The sequence below is a fragment of the Rutidosis leptorrhynchoides genome, chromosome 1, assembly GCF_046630445.1.
Source record: "Rutidosis leptorrhynchoides isolate AG116_Rl617_1_P2 chromosome 1, CSIRO_AGI_Rlap_v1, whole genome shotgun sequence".
Classification (NCBI taxonomy): domain Eukaryota; kingdom Viridiplantae; phylum Streptophyta; class Magnoliopsida; order Asterales; family Asteraceae; genus Rutidosis; species Rutidosis leptorrhynchoides.
The window spans coordinates 495,452,026-495,471,092 of record NC_092333.1 but is presented as its reverse complement, the minus strand read 5'-3'; the positions used below and the strand labels follow the sequence as shown (position 1 = coordinate 495,471,092).

At 33.3% G+C, this 19,067-nt stretch overlaps 1 protein-coding gene across 1 annotated transcript; it reads left to right on the top strand.

The window, feature by feature from the left end:
* The first annotated feature begins 15,187 nt into the window (after positions 1–15,187).
* On the top strand, positions 15,188–16,942 carry LOC139875580 (glutathione S-transferase-like). The gene is made up of 3 exons (XM_071862910.1): positions 15,188–15,416; positions 15,523–15,571; positions 16,443–16,942. Exons 1-3 carry the CDS (start codon positions 15,270–15,272, stop codon positions 16,874–16,876), a joined length of 630 nt encoding a protein of 209 aa, XP_071719011.1. The 5' UTR covers positions 15,188–15,269; the 3' UTR covers positions 16,877–16,942.
* The last annotated feature ends 2,125 nt before the right edge of the window (positions 16,943–19,067 follow it).

The window sequence follows — 19,067 nt, the reverse complement described above, 5'->3', positions numbered from 1 at the left end:
ATACGAAAATTCGTTAATCTATAAAGAAAGAACGAAGAAATGACATGATAAAAAAATCAGAAGTTCAAAAGAATTTAAAGAAGGAGACAGAGTTCTTCTTTTCAATTCACGATTCAAGCTATTTCCTAGAAAATTGAAATCAAGATGGTCTGGACCATTCATAGTCAAAAGAGTTTTCCCATACGGAACGATAGAATTAATAAATTCAAAAGGGATTGAATTTAAAGTTAATGGTCACAGAGTTAAACATTACATACATGGTCCGATGGAAGTCGACAACGAAGTTAATCTCAATTTCGACACCACAGCTAACTAAGTGTGGGGAGAATCAAGTCTTTAAAGGATAATATGTATTTCTTTTAGAGTTAGATTGTCTGTTTTCGTGTAGTTCTCGAAAATGGAACCCGAATGGTCTTTCCCTAGCAGACCCTAAAGAACTAGTCTTCTCCCCCCATTCTGAATTTTTATTTTTTTTAGGTTTTTACGAAATGAAGACTGCCTGTGAACTAAACCATGGTCTAATGCTACACGCTTTGATCACTAAACGTAATAATGACATACTACCGAGTGAATTAGTATCAGTAATCAGAGAAAGAATGGACAGAGTTAGAAAAGAATCCAGATGTGAAGATAATAAGTTACAATTTGGTAAAGGAAAATCAAAATCCGCAGCGAAAAGAAGAGCACGACACCTAGAACGATGTCACAAATGCGGAAAATGGTCACATGGAGGTAAATGTTCAAATAATCAAACCTATTCAAATACCGAATTTGTTACTTTATGCAGAGACGGACCGTTCATATGTTTAGAAGAAAAGACACTGAATGCTCGAGGTTACGCCTATGTAGCCATGGAAAACCAATTAAACCGACTATCTTATGAATGGGATAGATCATATAACTAAGAAATCTATTTCACAGGTATGTCTGTACAGTTTTTATTTTTATTTTTATTTTTTTTTATTTTTAACCTTTTGATAATAAACGCTAATTTGTTCGCTAAAAAGTATTAAATTGGTATTGAATAAAATTAGGTTTGGCGACCGAAATTATTGATATCATTCAAAAATTTATTACATCACTGCGAAATTTAACGTTTATTCTTAAGGTATAAATATCTTTAAACAATCAACCCAAAATATTTCAAAAATTCGTCATGAGTTAAATTAGGTCTTGGAACAGAAATTACTTTACCGAAAAGAGGGGTGCATATTTTTGATAATATTTGATTGATTAAAGTGGGATAAAAAGCCAAAAAGATTTTTAATTTTATTTTTACCATGTTTTTATAATTAATATTTAAATCTTAAATTAATATTGTAAACTTTGTAAAAACAATATATTTAAAATTGTAAATATTTGAAAAATTAATATAAGTTTGGTATGAATTTATAATATGAATTTTTAAATTAAGTTTGGTGTGAATTTTTAATTTTTAAAATATGAATTTTTAATTTTATGCATTTCAAATTTTAAGTTTGGTGTGAATTTTTAATATTAATTTTGAATTTTATATTTAAGTTGTGTGAATTTAAAAACAAAAATTTACTTTATCTCATTAAGTTAAAAATATGATTTTTAAAATTCGTCGTAAGTTGAAGACTAGGTCTTTGAACCGAAATTGCTTTACCCAAGGGAGGGACGAGAACTTTTATTATCATTATTTTTAATCTTATTGAATTAAAGTATGCCAAAAACATTAAAAAACTAAAAATCTTAGCTTTTAAAACAATCGCTACAAAAAGACAAATTTTAAAATTTTGTCGAGGGATGGACTAGGACATCGATCCGAAACGACCTCGTCCTAAATAACAAAGGAAACAAAATTTTAAAATTAAGTACTTAATTGTTTTATAAGTTATTGATTATATAAAAAAAAAAATATATCAAACTCCGCGACTCGCGGAGTTTGAAGGGTTATTCACCGCGAGTCGCGGAGTTACGAATAATCAGAAAAAAATAAAGAGCTGGAACAGATCAGTCCCAACCCCAAAACAAAAACATACTGCGAAAAATTGCACGCAAAAACCCGAAAAATACACCCCAAAATCACAATTTTTAACCGTTAATCACCAAATTTTTTACTAAAATCATGTTGAGAAGGATGCTATCTAGGAATTACTCAAGAAAAACGGTAAATTTCTACACCTAAACACCATTTAATCCGAAATTTGGTGTTCTTGAGCAATTTTTTTCCCAATTTGATTTTGATGCTTTTTAGTGTAATTAGGCTTAAATTGTTTATGTATTATGCTTGTATAACCTAGATTGATGCTGTTTAACATGATTAGAAGCCTTAAACTTCAAATTTTGAGTAATCTAGGGTTTGTGTTCTTGAGCAATTTGGGGCTTTTTGATATAAACAGGTTATGGCCGATTTTTTTCATGAATTGTTGCTAAATTAAGTAGCGTAACATGTTTAGGTAGTTAAATGATCCAAACTTTGAGCCTAAACATGATTTTGAGAATTAAAGTGGACTTTTTCAAGTCTAAAATTCATGAACTTGATTTTTGAAAAATAATGCCATTTGAGACTTGTTTAATTGCTAGTAATGATTATTTTGACATGTTATTTGAGTTGAATGCTTATGAACTTGGCGAACATTTTCGTATATGCTTATTTGAAAAAGTGTAGATTTGATAAAAATGTGAAAATAAGCTTAAGTTTAATATAAATTGATAATGTCATTGTAATTATTTTGATTGATGATTTTGCTGACACTAATGCATATTTGGATGCACAAAAATTGTGTTTGATGTGTTTTGCAGACTGAAAGGGGTGAATCTTCATCCCAAGCCCGCAATGCTCCTGCTGAGAATGCAGGACAACAGGAAGTGGATAACTACTACAAGCAGGATATACCTCATCCAGTCATGATCTTTTCTGATATGCACTTGGAAGAGTTGCACCCGAACCTGAGATTTGACAGACTTTGGATAGATTATCCAAAATATCAAAGGGGTTTGCATACTCTTCATTCTAAGGTTGTTGAGGTACCGAGGGTCATAGAATGGGGACCCTTAGAAGCTGTAGAATTGGCCGGGCCAATTAGGGAATTACTTGTACAGAGGTATGGTAATTCTACTTTTAATGACTGGGTACGTTTATTCACCATGCGTAGACCTGTATATAAAGTATGGTGTGAAGAATTGTTATGTAGTATAGAGTTGAATGATCGGGTAGCTAGTTTAACCGATCGTTCTTTTATTAGATTTTTGTTAGGCGGTTCGATGCGCCACATGTCTTTACTGGACATGGCTCAGGCTTTACGTATATATACGCCTGAGGAGTTAGCATCTGCCGATTGTAGAGGGTTGATACTAAACGGTAGAAAGATAGATGAAAATTTTGATACACACGGTGTGTGGAGTCAAATGACAAGCCATCACCGTTTCAAAGGGGAAATTACTCTTATTTGGATATAGATAGAGCCGAATTAAGAGTAATTCATAGGTTTTTAGCTAATTCGATTACACAAAGGGGTAAAAACAAGGAAAAGGTAAATGAACAGGATTTATTTTACCATATGTGTATTCGAGACCCACAAAGCGCTGTAAGTATACCATATTGTGTGGGTTATTATTTATCAGCTATGGTTCGGGGGATGCGACCGCATAGCATAATAGGAGGTGGTATTTTTATTACTTTGATTGGTGAATATCTCGGTGTGGATATAAGTCGGGGGGGATTATTAGTAGAAGAACCAGAACCCCGCGATACTATAGGTTTAAATGTATACCATGGTGCGAAAGTTTTGAAGAGGCGAAATAACGCCGCAGTACGATACCATGGTAGACATCCACAGGTGGAGAGAAACCAACAGCATGGTAATGTAGGAGGGGGGAATGAGATGCAAGAAATGCAAAGGTTTATAGCTTCTCAGGAGTACGAAAATGCTAGACAGAGAGCATTTGAAGATTGGCAAGTTCATCAGAACCAAATCATAGCTCATTGCCAACATATAGGTAGAAACGAACATATATTTCATAGCATTATTCCTCAAGAAAGACAAGCTTTTAGTTGCAATTGTTCTATTTACAAGTGATATTCGTTTAAATAATAAAAGGTGAAGACAAAAGACAGATTCGACGAATTGAAGACGCAAACGACCAAAAAGCTCAAAAGTACAAAAGACAATCAAAGAGGTTCCAATTATTGATAAGAAACGTCTCGAAATTACAAGAGTACAAGATTCAAAACGCAAAGTACAAAATATAAAATTGTACGCAAGGACGTTCGAAAATCCGGAACCGGGACCAGAGTCAACTCTCAACGCTCGACGCAACGGACTAAAAATTACAAGTTAACTATGTATATAAATATAATATAATATATAATATATAATTAATTATATTAATTATATATATATTATATATATATTATAAACCGTCGGTAAACAAAGAGCCAAACTCCTCTGAGCTGTAAAAGCAAACTCCGCGACTCGAGTTTGAAGGCCAAAAAGGCCGCGAGTCGCGGAGCCCCCAGTTTTGAAACTCCCTATAAAGCAAACCGAATTCTGATAATTTTCATCATCTTTTTTCTCCTCATTCATACGATATATTTATATTTATAATTTATATTTTAATTTTAATTTTAATTATAATTCTAATAATAAGGGTATGTTAGCGAATATTGTAAGGGTGTAAGTCGAAATTCTGTCCGTGTAACGCTACGCTATTTTTAATCATTGTAAGTTATGTTCAACCTTTTTATATTAATGTCTCGTAGCTAAGTTATTATTATGCTTATTTAAAACGAAGTAATCATGATGTTGGGCTAATTACTAAAATTGGGTAACTGGGCTTTGTACCATAATTGGGGTTTGGACAAAAGAACGACACTTGTGGAAATTAGACTATGGGCTATTAATGGGCTTTATATTTGTTTAACTAAATGATAGTTTGTTAATGTTAATATAAAGGTTTACAATTGGGCGTCCCTATAAATTACCATATACACTCAATCGGACACGATGGGCGGGGTATTTATATGTACGAATAATCGTTCATCTAACCGGACACGGGAATGGATTAATAGCCACTAGAATAATTAAAACAGGGGTGAAATTATGTACAAGGACACTTGGTATAATTGATAACAAAATATTAAAACCTTGGGTTACACTCAGTCGACATCCTGGTGTAATTATTAAACAAAATATTAAAATCTTGTTACAGTTTAAGTCCCCAATTAGTTGGAATATTTAACTTCGGGTATAAGAATAATTTGACGAGGACACTCGCACTTTATATTTATGACTGATGGACTGTTATGGACAAAAACCAGACGGACATATTAAATAATCCAGGACAAAGGACAATTAACCCATGGGCATAAAACTAAAATCAACACGTCAAACATCATGATTACGGAAGTTTAAATAAGCATAATTCTTTTATTTCATATTTAATTTCTTTTATTTTATATTTAATTGCACTTCTAATTATCGCATTTTTATTGTTATTTTATTTAATTGCACTTTTAATTATCGTACTCTTTAATTATCGCAAGTTTACTTTATCGCACTTTTATTATTCGCAATTTCATTATCGTTATTTACTTTACGCTTTAATTTAAGTCTTGTATTTATTTTTAATATTTTACATTTGGTTTTAACTGCGACTAAAGTTTTAAAATCGACAAACCGGTCATTAAACGGTAAAAACCCCCTTTATAATAATAATATTACTTATATATATATTTGTATTTTTATAAAAGTAAACTAATATAGCGTTACGCTTTGTTTAAAGATTTCCCTGTGGAACGAACCGGACTTACTAAAAACTACACTACTGTACGATTAGGTACACTGCCTATAAGTGTTGTAGCAAGGTTTAAGTATATCCATTCTCTAAATAAATAAATATCTTGTGTAAAATTGTATCGTATTTAATAGTATTTCCTTGTAAAAATTAATAGTATTTTGTATACACCCCCTACGACATCAGATAACTATATAAATATGAATCGAATAAGATTATGAATAAGGTTACTACCTCAAGTTACTTGGATAAAGCTACTGGAAAAGATAGAAAATAATCTTGATCAAACTTTCTTATGATGATTATAGGTTGTTCATGAAGCTAGTTCGTCATGAGTATTTGCTGAGATTGTGAAGAACACTTAGAGTTCCTAAGAGTGTATTTTTGGTTAGAGAAAGATGGTTGTAAGAATGAAATGAAAAACCAAGGTGATGGTGATACTTATAGGACAGTCTGGTTGTTGAGGGAACAAGGACAAATTATTGTGTTGAATTTTTGAGTAATAATGTATGCTAGCTTACAAATAAGATTCCCTCTTATCTAGGGCAGATCTAAGGCTGATAAGGATATTGATTTGATGTGTATTTACCAATAGTAAATACGTATAGATGATGGGTATGATACGGTAAAAGAAACTCAAAATCGGGGGCTCTGCCCCTTGGACCCCGCCAGGGGTTGCCACCCCTTGGACCCCGCTTATCGGGGGCACTGCCCCCGAACCCCCGTCATAATCAAGATAAGTTCAAACAAGTGTGCACTCCACACTTCCCCAAACTTGTTCGATATTTATCAAGAATATTTTGGTTACAAATTAATCCCATTACACTTAAATCATATTGGTGACATAAATCACAACACATTATAGATTGTAAGTATATATGTCAAAGAACGTTACATATAGTTATCGTTTTGAAAACTTAAGTTAGTGGTCTCAAAGTATACTTATAACTCATTGTTGTTAGTTCACAATGAAATGTTAAACCATCCTAAAATCATGTTAAATATGTATAGATATGTACATATACATAATCGTATAATTATCATGTGTTATATAGTTCGTGATATCATCGGTTAAATTGGACGGTCAAACGTTGTGTAAAACTCTTTTCAAAAATATAAGTCTCAACAGTTTCGATTGCTTATCATGTTGGTAAGGTTTAATTTATGTAAATATTAATCTCATAGGTATAAAATGATCGAAAAAATCCGGGTCGTTACATTAAATGTTAAGCCCATTTGCACTTAAAAAAAGGGGGACCTGGCCCAACATTTTCAAGGAGCTTGTATCTGTTCAAGAGATCCATCAATTTTGTAAATGATTTCCGTTGATTCTGACGTAAAGGACTAACGGTTTTACGAAACTTAATAATATACCAAGTCTAATTGACTCCCATAGTCAATTCTTGATCGTGTTTGTCGATATTTCGCGAGATTATTGTCGGTTTTTAAGGATTTAAACGGTTTTATTCAGTACAATGTTTTATTCACTGAACTAGTATGACGAAATGAAGGAAAATTAGGATAAGACCTTGAAACAGGAATGGAAAATATTTACAGAACATAGTACTGAGAACTTAATGGACATAATAACAAGATATTGTCATCTATTGTCCAAAATGGAACATTGTGGTATCGAGGTGGCGCCATCTAAAGTTGTAAAAGTTTTAAAAGAGGGATTGCCAAGGAAATGGGAGGCATACATTGAACAGCTTGAATCGAGAGCTTGGGCTATAAAAATTGTTCTCACTCTCAATTCAGTTATTTCCAAGTTAAGAGAGAAGAAATTGGAACGATGTATTAGATAGAATATGCTTCAAGATCCTAAGATAATTGTTGAATTTGCATTCGAATCTAATAATGAGATTGAGATTGTTGGTGATTGCGTCAAGGATGAATATTCAGATGACAATGGTGATGCTGCTACTGAATGTGAGAATCCGATTAGGGTTGAAGAGCCGATTGTGAATCTAGTAGTTGAAGAGTTAGAATCAAATCAAAATCAGAATCAAAATCAAAATTGAAATATGAGGAAGGCAATTGTGCTAAGACAAACTGTGCATTCATGGGATATGCTTCAAGCAGCTTCAAGGTACACACTGAACCTTCCTTTGTATGTAATGACTGTGTTGGTCATAAACTGGAGATAGGTAGACTTGAATGTGTGGTTTCTAAGTTGAATGAAATTCCTATAGATTGTGCTAGATGTCCTGAGTGGTTAGAGGAAATAGCTTATCCTAAGAAGGAAAACATGAAAACTAGAAACCTGTATGAGGACAATCTATACTGCATTAATAGAGACAAGGGATATAAAGAAATCATTAAGACTCTTAAAAATCAGGTTGGTGAATTAAAAGCAACTGTCATAGATGACCAGAAGGCCATAACTATGTACTTTAATTAGATTGAGAGCCTTAAGAAGGATAAAGAGTCTTATAAGATAAGTTACGAATTAGAAAAGGCTAGAATTGATAATTGGCAATGATCAGCGTATGTGACCAAGTACTTTAATCATGTTAAGAATGAGAAACAGAAAGGCCTAGGTTACAATCAGTGCCCTCCTCCGTTTAAGAATGACTATATCTATAATCCATCTGATGGAAAGGATGAGATGTTGGTGGCTCCTGTAGAAAGTGTGTCAAATTCCGAGAGTGCAAAAGAACCAGAGGATAAAGGAATAGGTGTAGATAAGTCCGAGACACCTAAGTTTTTGAGGAAGTGATGTCTGAGGATGAGTTTAGTACTTCAGGTTTAGAATCTACCCCTGTGTCAAAACCTGTTGGTAAACCTAAGTTAAAACCAAGAAAGGCCTCTAAATCTAAGTCCTCTAAGTCTAAATCAAAATCCAAGGTTAAGATTCATCACAATCCAGTGGCTAAGTATGTTACTGAGGAAGGAGACCTAGAATACAAGACTATCCCTGGGGTCCCCATAAAGACTCCGAATGTTGAAAATAGGTACATACCTCCACATAGACGGACTGTGAGTCACGATTGTAGACTTGATAGGAGAGCAGCTCATTACTCAGGTAAATTTGCTGACCATAGAACGTGTTTTAATTTTGAAGAATTAGGACATGTTGCATGGAATTGTCCAAAGGGGTCTCGTACACCATATAGGAAGGTTGACCTGAACCAAACGTTTAATGAAAATTTGTCTAGGTCAAAATGGAAGAACAATAGACTTTTCAAGAATCGTTCAGCCTCTCCTACTAAGAAATGTGCTTCCACCCCAATTTTCAGAACTTTCGCAGCTACTAACTTTAAATCGAAAATTATTTATCGTAAACAGTCGCCATCTAAGCGCCAGGTTTGGAAAGCTAAGTCTGATGGAGGTGGTAGTTAAAGTGGTGATGATGTGATTACGACATCGTCGGGATCCACAGGAAAATGGGTGGATCTGCAGGTTATTGGTGTCGACGGAAAACCCACTGCCATTTGCGCTTGGGTTCCCACTTTGAACTAATCTTGTTTTTGAGCTTGTGCAGGTCGCCATATTTGTTTAACCTTGTTGATAGTACCTAGATTGTCGACAATGGGGCGGTCCGCACATAACTGCCTAGGAAGAATGGCTTGCATATACTTCTGTATGCTACCCGGAACTAAACGTATGTTTTGGCTTCTACATAATTTAATGTAGAACCCGTGTAATAACGTCATTTTGTGTTAAAAATCAGTCTCATATCGTCCAGAAACAAAACGTCAAATGACTAACCATTTCATTTTTATTTATTTATCTTTTGTATATGTTTGCATCTGCATCTTTCTTTGAATATCTTCTTCTTTGCATGCTAGTTTTATTTTCTCTGTTGCATATTTTCTTATGTTTCTGTATAGATAAAATCTAAAAGCCAAAACGATTTTCAGTTTTTAGAATTTTAGGGGGAGAAAATGGTAACATCAGAAAATACAAAAATATAGAAAATGCTGAAAATGAGCAGTTGATCTATCTGTTGGAAAATGACTGTATTACTGAACTTGCATGTTTATCGTTATGCGTATGTAAGTTGTACATGTTAAGCCTATTATGTATTGTTAGGCTTTACTGACCAACTTCTAGATTGAGATGATCACACTAAGAACTTGTAAATATCGGGATAAGGAAATAATGAAAAGATTTACAGCGGTTGAGGGTAGTCACCTAATTATCACTGAGAATGTATCTAGAAATAATTGTTGAGTAAATCAACAGCCAGTTGAGGATCTCCCCTACTATGACTTATAATCATTAGAGAAAGTTGATGTTGGATATCCCCAAGCAATAATCAAATGTTGCTCCACCATTCAGTTTAATTACTATGATGGGATATTCAAAGGATCAATATGGAGCTGAGGGTTGTCTGTTTGGTGTGTGCACACCATTTTCTATTGACCTTTAATGCTTTAATCGAAACTAGTCACTCTAAAAGTTGGTTTATCCAAATGGGGATGTCTTTCCTATGAATGGGTTGAAAAGTGCAGCCATGTGTCACATACACTGAATGATTTGAGTACGCTACATCACAACTAGGGAGATGAGGTCAACACCAAAGTTTGAAGGCAGTCGAAAACTCGAGAATATACTTAATGTCAAAGACAATGATGCATCATCGCAAAAATTAAAAAATGAGAAAAATGAAATATGAAAATAAAAAAATGAGAAAAATGAGAAAAATAAAAAAAATAATTGTATTTCGGGTTGCTGCATCACAAATTCAAAGATCATGAACTGAATGTAATCTCAGAAAGTTATACAATTCTACGACCATGAAGTGTTTCAAGAACAGAAGATGTCTATTCACATCACCATGGATGGAAGAAGATACCTCAATTTGAAGAACTCGAATCATTCTGTCCACAAAGCTACCTTTTAATAGGACTTCTCATTTATTGTCTGTGGTATGGATTATGCCCATTAAGGCCTAGATAGCGAGCGATATTTTCTGGAGGGTATTATGACATTTCACTCTCAAAGAAAGCACAATCTTTCAAACATTCGTTTCCACCAATAACTTTAAGAATAATTACCAAGCATGGGGTCTATAGCGATTGACCATCAGGTATGTCATTGCACTTTGATATACCTGCGGCAATTAATGTACCCATTCAGATGATTCAACATACTCTAATATCTGCCGAGTCAACTAGATTGAAAAGTATGAGTTTAAGGTAGAAGCCAAAGGCTGCCATGGTTATTCGAAACGCCGTGAGAACCTTCCTGTTCAATTAAATTGAAAATGCATCGATGTGATAACGGACGCGTCAATAAATTTGTGCTCAATTGACTACCTAATAAATCGTGTAATCTCAAATGAGGACATAGTCTTTGATCAAAATCTAGCATAGAGATATGTTAAAGTAATTAATTTAACGTGATCATCAAAGTCTAAGAGGAAAGTTTGTGAATGCATAATAAGGATTCATACCAATAATTAGAAGATTAACTTGTAGGTATTTAATCTTAAGAAATTAGCAATGATAAATTGCTACTCTAGTTCAGGTATAATCTCAGGTTAAGACCAACAACTCGCAAAAATATTTGATGCTTTGTGTGTTTGATTTCCTCATGATGTTTGTCTTCTATATATAATTGTATGTGCATTTGCATGATGGCTGTAATTGTTGCAGGAATGCATTTCATATTATGGAAAATTCAAAAATATTTTTGATATGTTTTAGTATAATCTTTAGAAAATCCAAAAATATTTATGTCTTATTTATTTTCTGGTTATTCATTTGAATTCAAATTGACGTATCAGATTGAAGCTAAGTTTCTGTTTGAAAAGCAATAAGTGTTTTTGCTGTTTGAAAGTATAATGTGTTTAAATGTTTAAACAATGTGAATTGAATGTTAAGTGTGTGTGAAAAATGTTGAGTCAAAATGGTTAAGCCAGTGTTTGTTTGAAATAAATGTTTTATATGACCAACATTTTGTCAAAATTAATATACGTACGAGCCATGTTAACGGCAAGAAGTAGTTAAAGTTGGAGCTTCTGAAGTTCTGATGAAGTGAAGGAATGACGTACGTGAAAGGGAGGAATAAAGTTGGTTAAATTTTTTTTGAACTACGATTTTTTGGGATCAGTAGATCATTTCTTTCAACGACCCTCATCATTTGCACGTAATACACACGTTCGGGCGGAAACCCGAACACGATCGACGGTATCCGGGAACACATCCATTCGGGCAGTTGGTTAATTAGTTGTCTCGATGATTATAATGTTTATGTTGTAAAGAACGAGAGATTAATTATATCTATGTGTTCATGGTTATATATGTCATCCTACTTTGTGATGTTACCATGTGCATGTATGAAGCTTTTGAAGAAAATAGAAGTTAATGTGGGGTAATCATAATCGTCTGATTATTTATGGGTCAAACAAAGTCAAATCGTAAATTCCGCTGCTTCTAAGAAGATTTGTAGAGATTGAAGAACCTGAAGTCACAACAGTCATAAGTTAGGGTTAATCTGATGACTAGTGAGTTTTGAAGATTGTTGAGTATAACTCTCCGGGTATCGAAGGAGATTTTACTCAAAGGTTCAACAAATAGTATTTCCTAATAATTGTATCGACTTGCGATTATCATTGGAATATAACAAGGACAAAGATGAAGAGAGAAAGTATGTGCCATATTAGAGGAGTTCATAAAGGGAAATCTCGTGAATCTGAAAGTAACGCAACATCCGAGGGGGAATATGTTAATCCTCAAGGGAGTTTGTTGGCGTATAAATCTGAGAAAAGAAGTAATGTTGATCGAACTAGGTCCTAGGAGGAGTATGTTGATGCATAAAAAAGACCTAAGTTCGAATCAACCACTATAAGGCCCAAATGAGTATATAAGGGTGACTTAGTATTCATTTGAAAGTTAATGATCATATAACCCTAAACCGTTCCAGACGATTTCTCTCAACCTAGATCAGTCCTAAAAAACCCACCCAAGTCGAATAACGACTCTTGGCATCGATCTAATCAGATTTACACAATCCTTTTCGACTAAATCGATCCCCGAAAGTCAACGATTCGCTTGAACATCGATCCGAAGATCCGAGTAGCTCCAACACCATACATGTTTGTTAAAGATTTTACTGAAATATATTTTTTTTAGCTTCGTATAGAAAGTATTTTGACTCTTAACATCCCATCTCTATTATACCCACCGGCCTCTCCATGAGAATTGAATAATGTTCTTGTTTGAATCATCATCATTCGTATATAATATATTATTCAGTTATTTATCATCATCATCATCATCATCATCATCATCATCATCATCATCATCATCAAAATATAATAATAATAATAATAAAATGTATTTTATGATCGCAAACATGAAGGATATTATTGACCTATTTTTGGTATATATCGTTCTTTAATTTTATTTATCAAACAATTATCAATAACGTATAACTTAAGCAAGAATACTTTTATGCAACTGGGTTTAATTTGGAATTGGAACATAAAATATTTGGAATTGGCCTTGACGACGACCATCAAAAGTCAATATTGGTGGATTGCCATTTTTGTTTGGTGGGTACCTCGAAGAAAGAAAATGAGTGACGTAAACAATCGAGTCATGTTACAAAGAAACTCTAGAACTAGAATTTCATTTACTCTGTTAATAAAAAAACTGGTCAAAGTCAATACTAAGCCAAATGTGTATCTTTTAATAATACAATAACTATAGTCACTAATATAATACAAATATAAATATAAATATAAATATAAATATAAATATAAATATAAATATAAATAAATATATTTATATAAGTATATTTTATAAGTAAAATCTATAGCTTCTAATAAATCTCTAAAATGATGATATAATCATTTCACAATTTAACTCTTCATTTTGCTAAAACTTACTATTTATATAAATATAGATGAAACTTAATTAATTTAGAATTAAATATAATTATTTACTAAAAATCTATGTATAGTGTCTAATCTAATAAATTTATATAATAATGTCATAAATAAGAATTATTAAAGCTTAAACAAAATTAAAAAATAAAGAGAAAAATTCTAAAACTCACATGATGATGTTATTAAAATAATTAATTGTATTTAATAATAATATTAACATGTCAATTGTAAAATACATGAAGCATTATGTACAACCTTATGATAAAACACCTCCATAATTATATGTACAATATTTGAAGTATTATGTACACTCCTACAATAAAACACCTCATGACCATATGTACAATATTTGAATAATTATGTACAACCTTATAATAAAATGCGCTCTTAATCATATGTACAAACTTTGTAACAAATTGTACAATTTTTTACAAAATACCTTATGAACATATGTACAAACTTTGAAGCATATTGTACGACCTTTATATACTAATTATATTTTAATTTTTTAAATAATTTCAGGAGACATATGTTATTACTAATAATTATTATTAAAAATATAAATACTTCATTTTTAAGCAAACATTATTATAATAATTATAACTATAATTATTATATTATTATTATTCAAATAAAGGTTCTCTTTACGAGATTAATTACGTTACATATATATGCGAAATACATGTCTCAATAAAGGGTTGTAATATAGGCTTTTATGACAAAGAAAATAATAATTGTAATGAAAATTAGAAGAGAATGGTGGGAGAATAAATGTAGTTCATTTATCCTAACTAAATTAAGTACATCAATATGTTTGTAAAAATAACGAGAAGTTTCTTAGTCGGAATCCATGGTTCCACAGGTCATTAAAGTAACTACCTTTAACATCTACATTCACATCTAAAACATATCATTAAACTGTTTCGTTTAAACAACTCCGTGATTTTACGGGTCATTTCACTAGTAATATAATATAATACATGTGATTATACTGTTTTGTTTAAATATATTGGGAATTCTTTTTATATTGCAAATTGTCTGATTATAATAATAAAGTTTATATGTTAGGTACCTGTATAATAATTTAGGAATTCTTAGTTGAAGGTTGAATTGTAGTGATAATGTAGATCTCTTGGAAACACAAAAATTTAGAAAGTAAACGTCAATTATTATAAAAGTTTAAAAATCAGTTATGTGATATTCAATTCAGGTTAAGGTTTTTGCAAAAATAATTTATTTTTTTAATGAAAGTTAGGAATAAAGACTAATTTTTGACCGACTAAAAATGTGATAATTCTTCTTTATTAGAAAATTTTAGACCTTCAATTTATGTTTCTTGACATTTCTCTAAATTAAAGCTTATTGCTATAATTTTCACTCTATCCACAATGATTAACTTAATTAAACATGTTAATTCCCCTAATATGTGAGAATCAAGAATTTAAGGATCAAAATGCAAACATGGGATTCAAACAGACGAAAATAAACATGAAAAAAGAATATAAGGACTTTTCCTGTAAATATACTACATCTATATATAATCTTCTTCATTTTGCTACTTTCATTTCAAAATTATCTGCTTTACAATCATCTTCCAATTCACTTTTAAACTCACACCTCTATTATCCAATCTTTTTATAATTTAACGATCTCCGGCTACTTCAGTATGACCGTAAAAGTGTACGGATTCGTGGGTTCGAACGCAACATATCGCGTTCTAGCTAGTCTTTACGAGAAGAATGTCGATTTTGAGCTCGTTACAGTTAACATGGCCTCCTGGGAACACAAAAGGCCTAAGTTCCTTTCACGCAACGTACGTATGCATATCAATCATATATTAAATATTATCATTTTTAATACTTAATAAACTTTAAGTTTCATTAGATCTAATATATGTATGGATATATCTATATATGCAGCCATTTGGTCAAGTTCCAGCATTTGTAGATGGTGATCTCACACTATTTGGTAAGTCATCTCTATCTCTATATATACATAAAATATCACTTTTTATTGTATATATTTAGCTAAGTTGTGTTAGATAAAAGCAAATGATTAAGTGATGAAAGGTTCGGAATCTAAATAATTTAAATGTTCGTTTACACTTGTTTTTGAATAACAATAACATGTTCAATAATCGTTTTGATTAAATACTCCATATGATGTAAAATCATTGTAATATAGTTATTTAATGAATACATAAATGAATATATTTGTTTAATAGGAGTTTGAATACAATTAAGAAGAATATAAAGAAATATGAAGGCACTAATTAATTGAATGGTTAAAATAGTATTACTCATGTACAACTTGAATGATTCATCAATCATCACATATTATTCGAGTCACTCATAGTTTAATACTCCCTCCGTCCCACCAGAAGTGTCCAATTTGACTTTTTCCAGTATTTCTTAATCAACTTTGACTCTAAATATTTTAATTTGTGTTATATAATATTTGATGAAAATTATATGAATAGATTGAGTTTTAAATGTGTTTTCATTGGTATAAGTTTGATGATGTATTATATAACACAAACAAAAATATTTAAAGTCAAAGTTGATGTAGAAAGACTACTGAAAGTCAAAGTGGACACTTCTGGTGGGACGGAGCTCAAAATCGACATTCTTCTCGTATCTAACATTCTTCTCGTTACTAATTAATATGTTAGAATATCGAATATATATTTCAACATTTAGAGAGCTTAATCGTCCCATTAAGATGTAATCAAAGATGTATATTTATGATGTTCTCTAAAAAGAAAAAAGACAAACACGATTGTAGGAATTCGCTTCGCTTACTATAGGCTAAACACATAGTAATTGCTATTTCATTTCAGAATCAAGGGCGATCACGCAATACGTAGCACGCAAATATGAAGGCAAGGGAACCGAGTTAATAATGAAGGATCCACTACAAATGGCGATCCAAACAGTTTGGATGGAAGTCGAAAACCAAAAATTCGATAGGTCGTCATGGAAGCTAATGGAAATCGCTATGGGACGAGTTCGAGGAGGGCCCGAGTTAGTAGCCGAGTACGAAAAGAAACTATCGGACGTGCTTGACGTATACGAAGCACGGCTAACCGAATGCAAGTATTTAGCCGGAGATAGTTTCACATTAGCCGATCTTCACCATTTACCCAATATTAACTTTTTGATGTCAACAAGAGTTAAGAGGTTGTTTGAGGCGCGTCCACATGTACGCGCGTGGGCTAAGGATATTCAATCTAGGCCTGCGTGGGTCAAGGTAATGTCTTTGTCTCCATGGTGAATGTGAGGTCATGTTGTATGAGTTGTACGTTGTACTGATTTTGTTGTAGTTACTGGTTTGGTTTTATATTTGGTGTAAAATCAAAGGTCGTATTTGGTCGGCTGATGTTGCCTGGTTAACAATATTTTTTTTTCTATAATTTCATAAAATATGCAATAAATAAATAAATAAATCGTCATTGTTTCTAGAAACAGTTTCGTTACAAATATTCGGTAGTTAAGTAGTGTGTAAATATGGGCTTTGACTCTATCAACTTAAATGTTTGTTCTTTCGATAGAAAGAGTATTCATTCTAAAAAAAAAAAAAAAAGAGTCAAGTCTACCAGCAAAAAATTAATAGGTACGATAATTATTGGTGTGTTTTTATAACGTGTCATATGACATATTTTTTTTTTCCGACGAAAATATTAATATATATATATAAAAGATCGTAAAGATCCGGTAGTACACACGAACGACAAAAATTGAAAGGTCTCGCTCTGAACGTCCTACACAAAATGGACGAAATTTGAAAGAGAGCGAGCACATTGAAATTGTAAGAAACAGTACGTACGTACAAACCACCAAACCTAAATCTAAAACATACATAAAACCTAACTCGTATCTAACACCGCATTTGACGCTACTTAAAAGCCACACAACTAAAAAGAACGCCGGACACTCCAGCAGCACCTAACCCGAGACCTGCAAACCAAAATAACCTCTCGTACTCGACACAAGCCCGTCGAATCAGATCAAAACCCCGTTCGAGCGGGAAAAAGGACCCCGAGAGAACACTCCAGTAAACATCAATTTTCCGAGGTCAACTAAGTCAACACACGTCGGCAACAACATCGAGTCCACCCGAATAGACACGACTACGGAAAAGGTATGAACTAAACAGACATGCAGCAACCAACCAACGCTAAACGCATAGTCAAACCAAAAGAAATCAGACCATCTCCGCCAACTTTTCTGAGGACATACAAACCCGCAGATCCAAGCAACCAACAACCTACAGGTAGTTTCCGCGAACCACCAACGAAAACCGGAAGTCGTCAACAGACCCTGACTACCACCACATCACTATAGGCTACAGGCAGCCGCCAACGGCTGTCACCAACATCCGGAACACCGATTGCCAGCAACAGCCGCTAGTAACCACCGAATAACCACTATAGCATGAGTAGTAGCCCCCACCCACTAGTTGTAGCCACCTGCAACTACCAAGAACAGTCGTCAGCCACTAGCAACCACTCAAGGCCGCTAGCAGCCGTCAACCGCTCACAATAATCACAGGTAACACCCAGGCCACTGGAACCCACCGAATTTCAACACAAAGCAGCAACAATCACCGGTCAACCACCACGACCTAACCACAAAATGAAACAGAGAACTCACCTTAACGGTTGTAGAATACCGTTAGGAATTCGTCGCCTACAACCGGCAAAGAAAGAAGACGGCTACATAGAGCGGAGAGGAAGAATACGGCGAGAAAACAACTCCGACAGCAGTCCAAAAAACCCTAACAAACCCAGATCCCGAGAAAAGAAACCCGGAATCGCCGCCTGGAAGCTGCTGAGAGACCGGAGAAGCCGATCGTAGAACAATCACGCCGGAAAAGTAGGACCAGAGGCTACCTTTTATTACACAGAAAGCAAAAAAGCCGAAACCACTGGCGAGATGCCGGTGGTCGGACGTCCGTACAGCCTAAGAGCTACAAAACAGTGCCAGTGTATAGATCTAGAAGATGAGAAGATAGGATTGAAGAAGAAAGATGAAGAAAACTGTTAAAAGGTTTTTGTTTTTCGGTGGGTGGGTTTTTCACATATGACATATTTAGAAGCTGTCATTGAAAGCTCATTACACACAACAAAATTTCGATTAGTTCGACACACAGCAAGCACATCCCATGGGCTACATGGGTAGGGCGCAGGACAGCATGGATAATAGGAGCAGTAAGCTCAAGTTATAGTTGTAGACATTGGCGAAATTACATGGGGCAGAGGGGGCGCCCGTCTCAGGTGGATTATTTTGAAGTGTAAAATTTTTTGGTTTTTTAACTTTGCCTCCAGTGGATTTTCTTTTTTGCCATAAACATACATATTTTGCACCAAAATCTTAAAATTTTGCCCAAAATTCTCCAACTTTTGCCCTAAAACCTTCAAATTTTGCCCAAAAACTTTCAACTTTTGCCCAAAACCTTTATAATT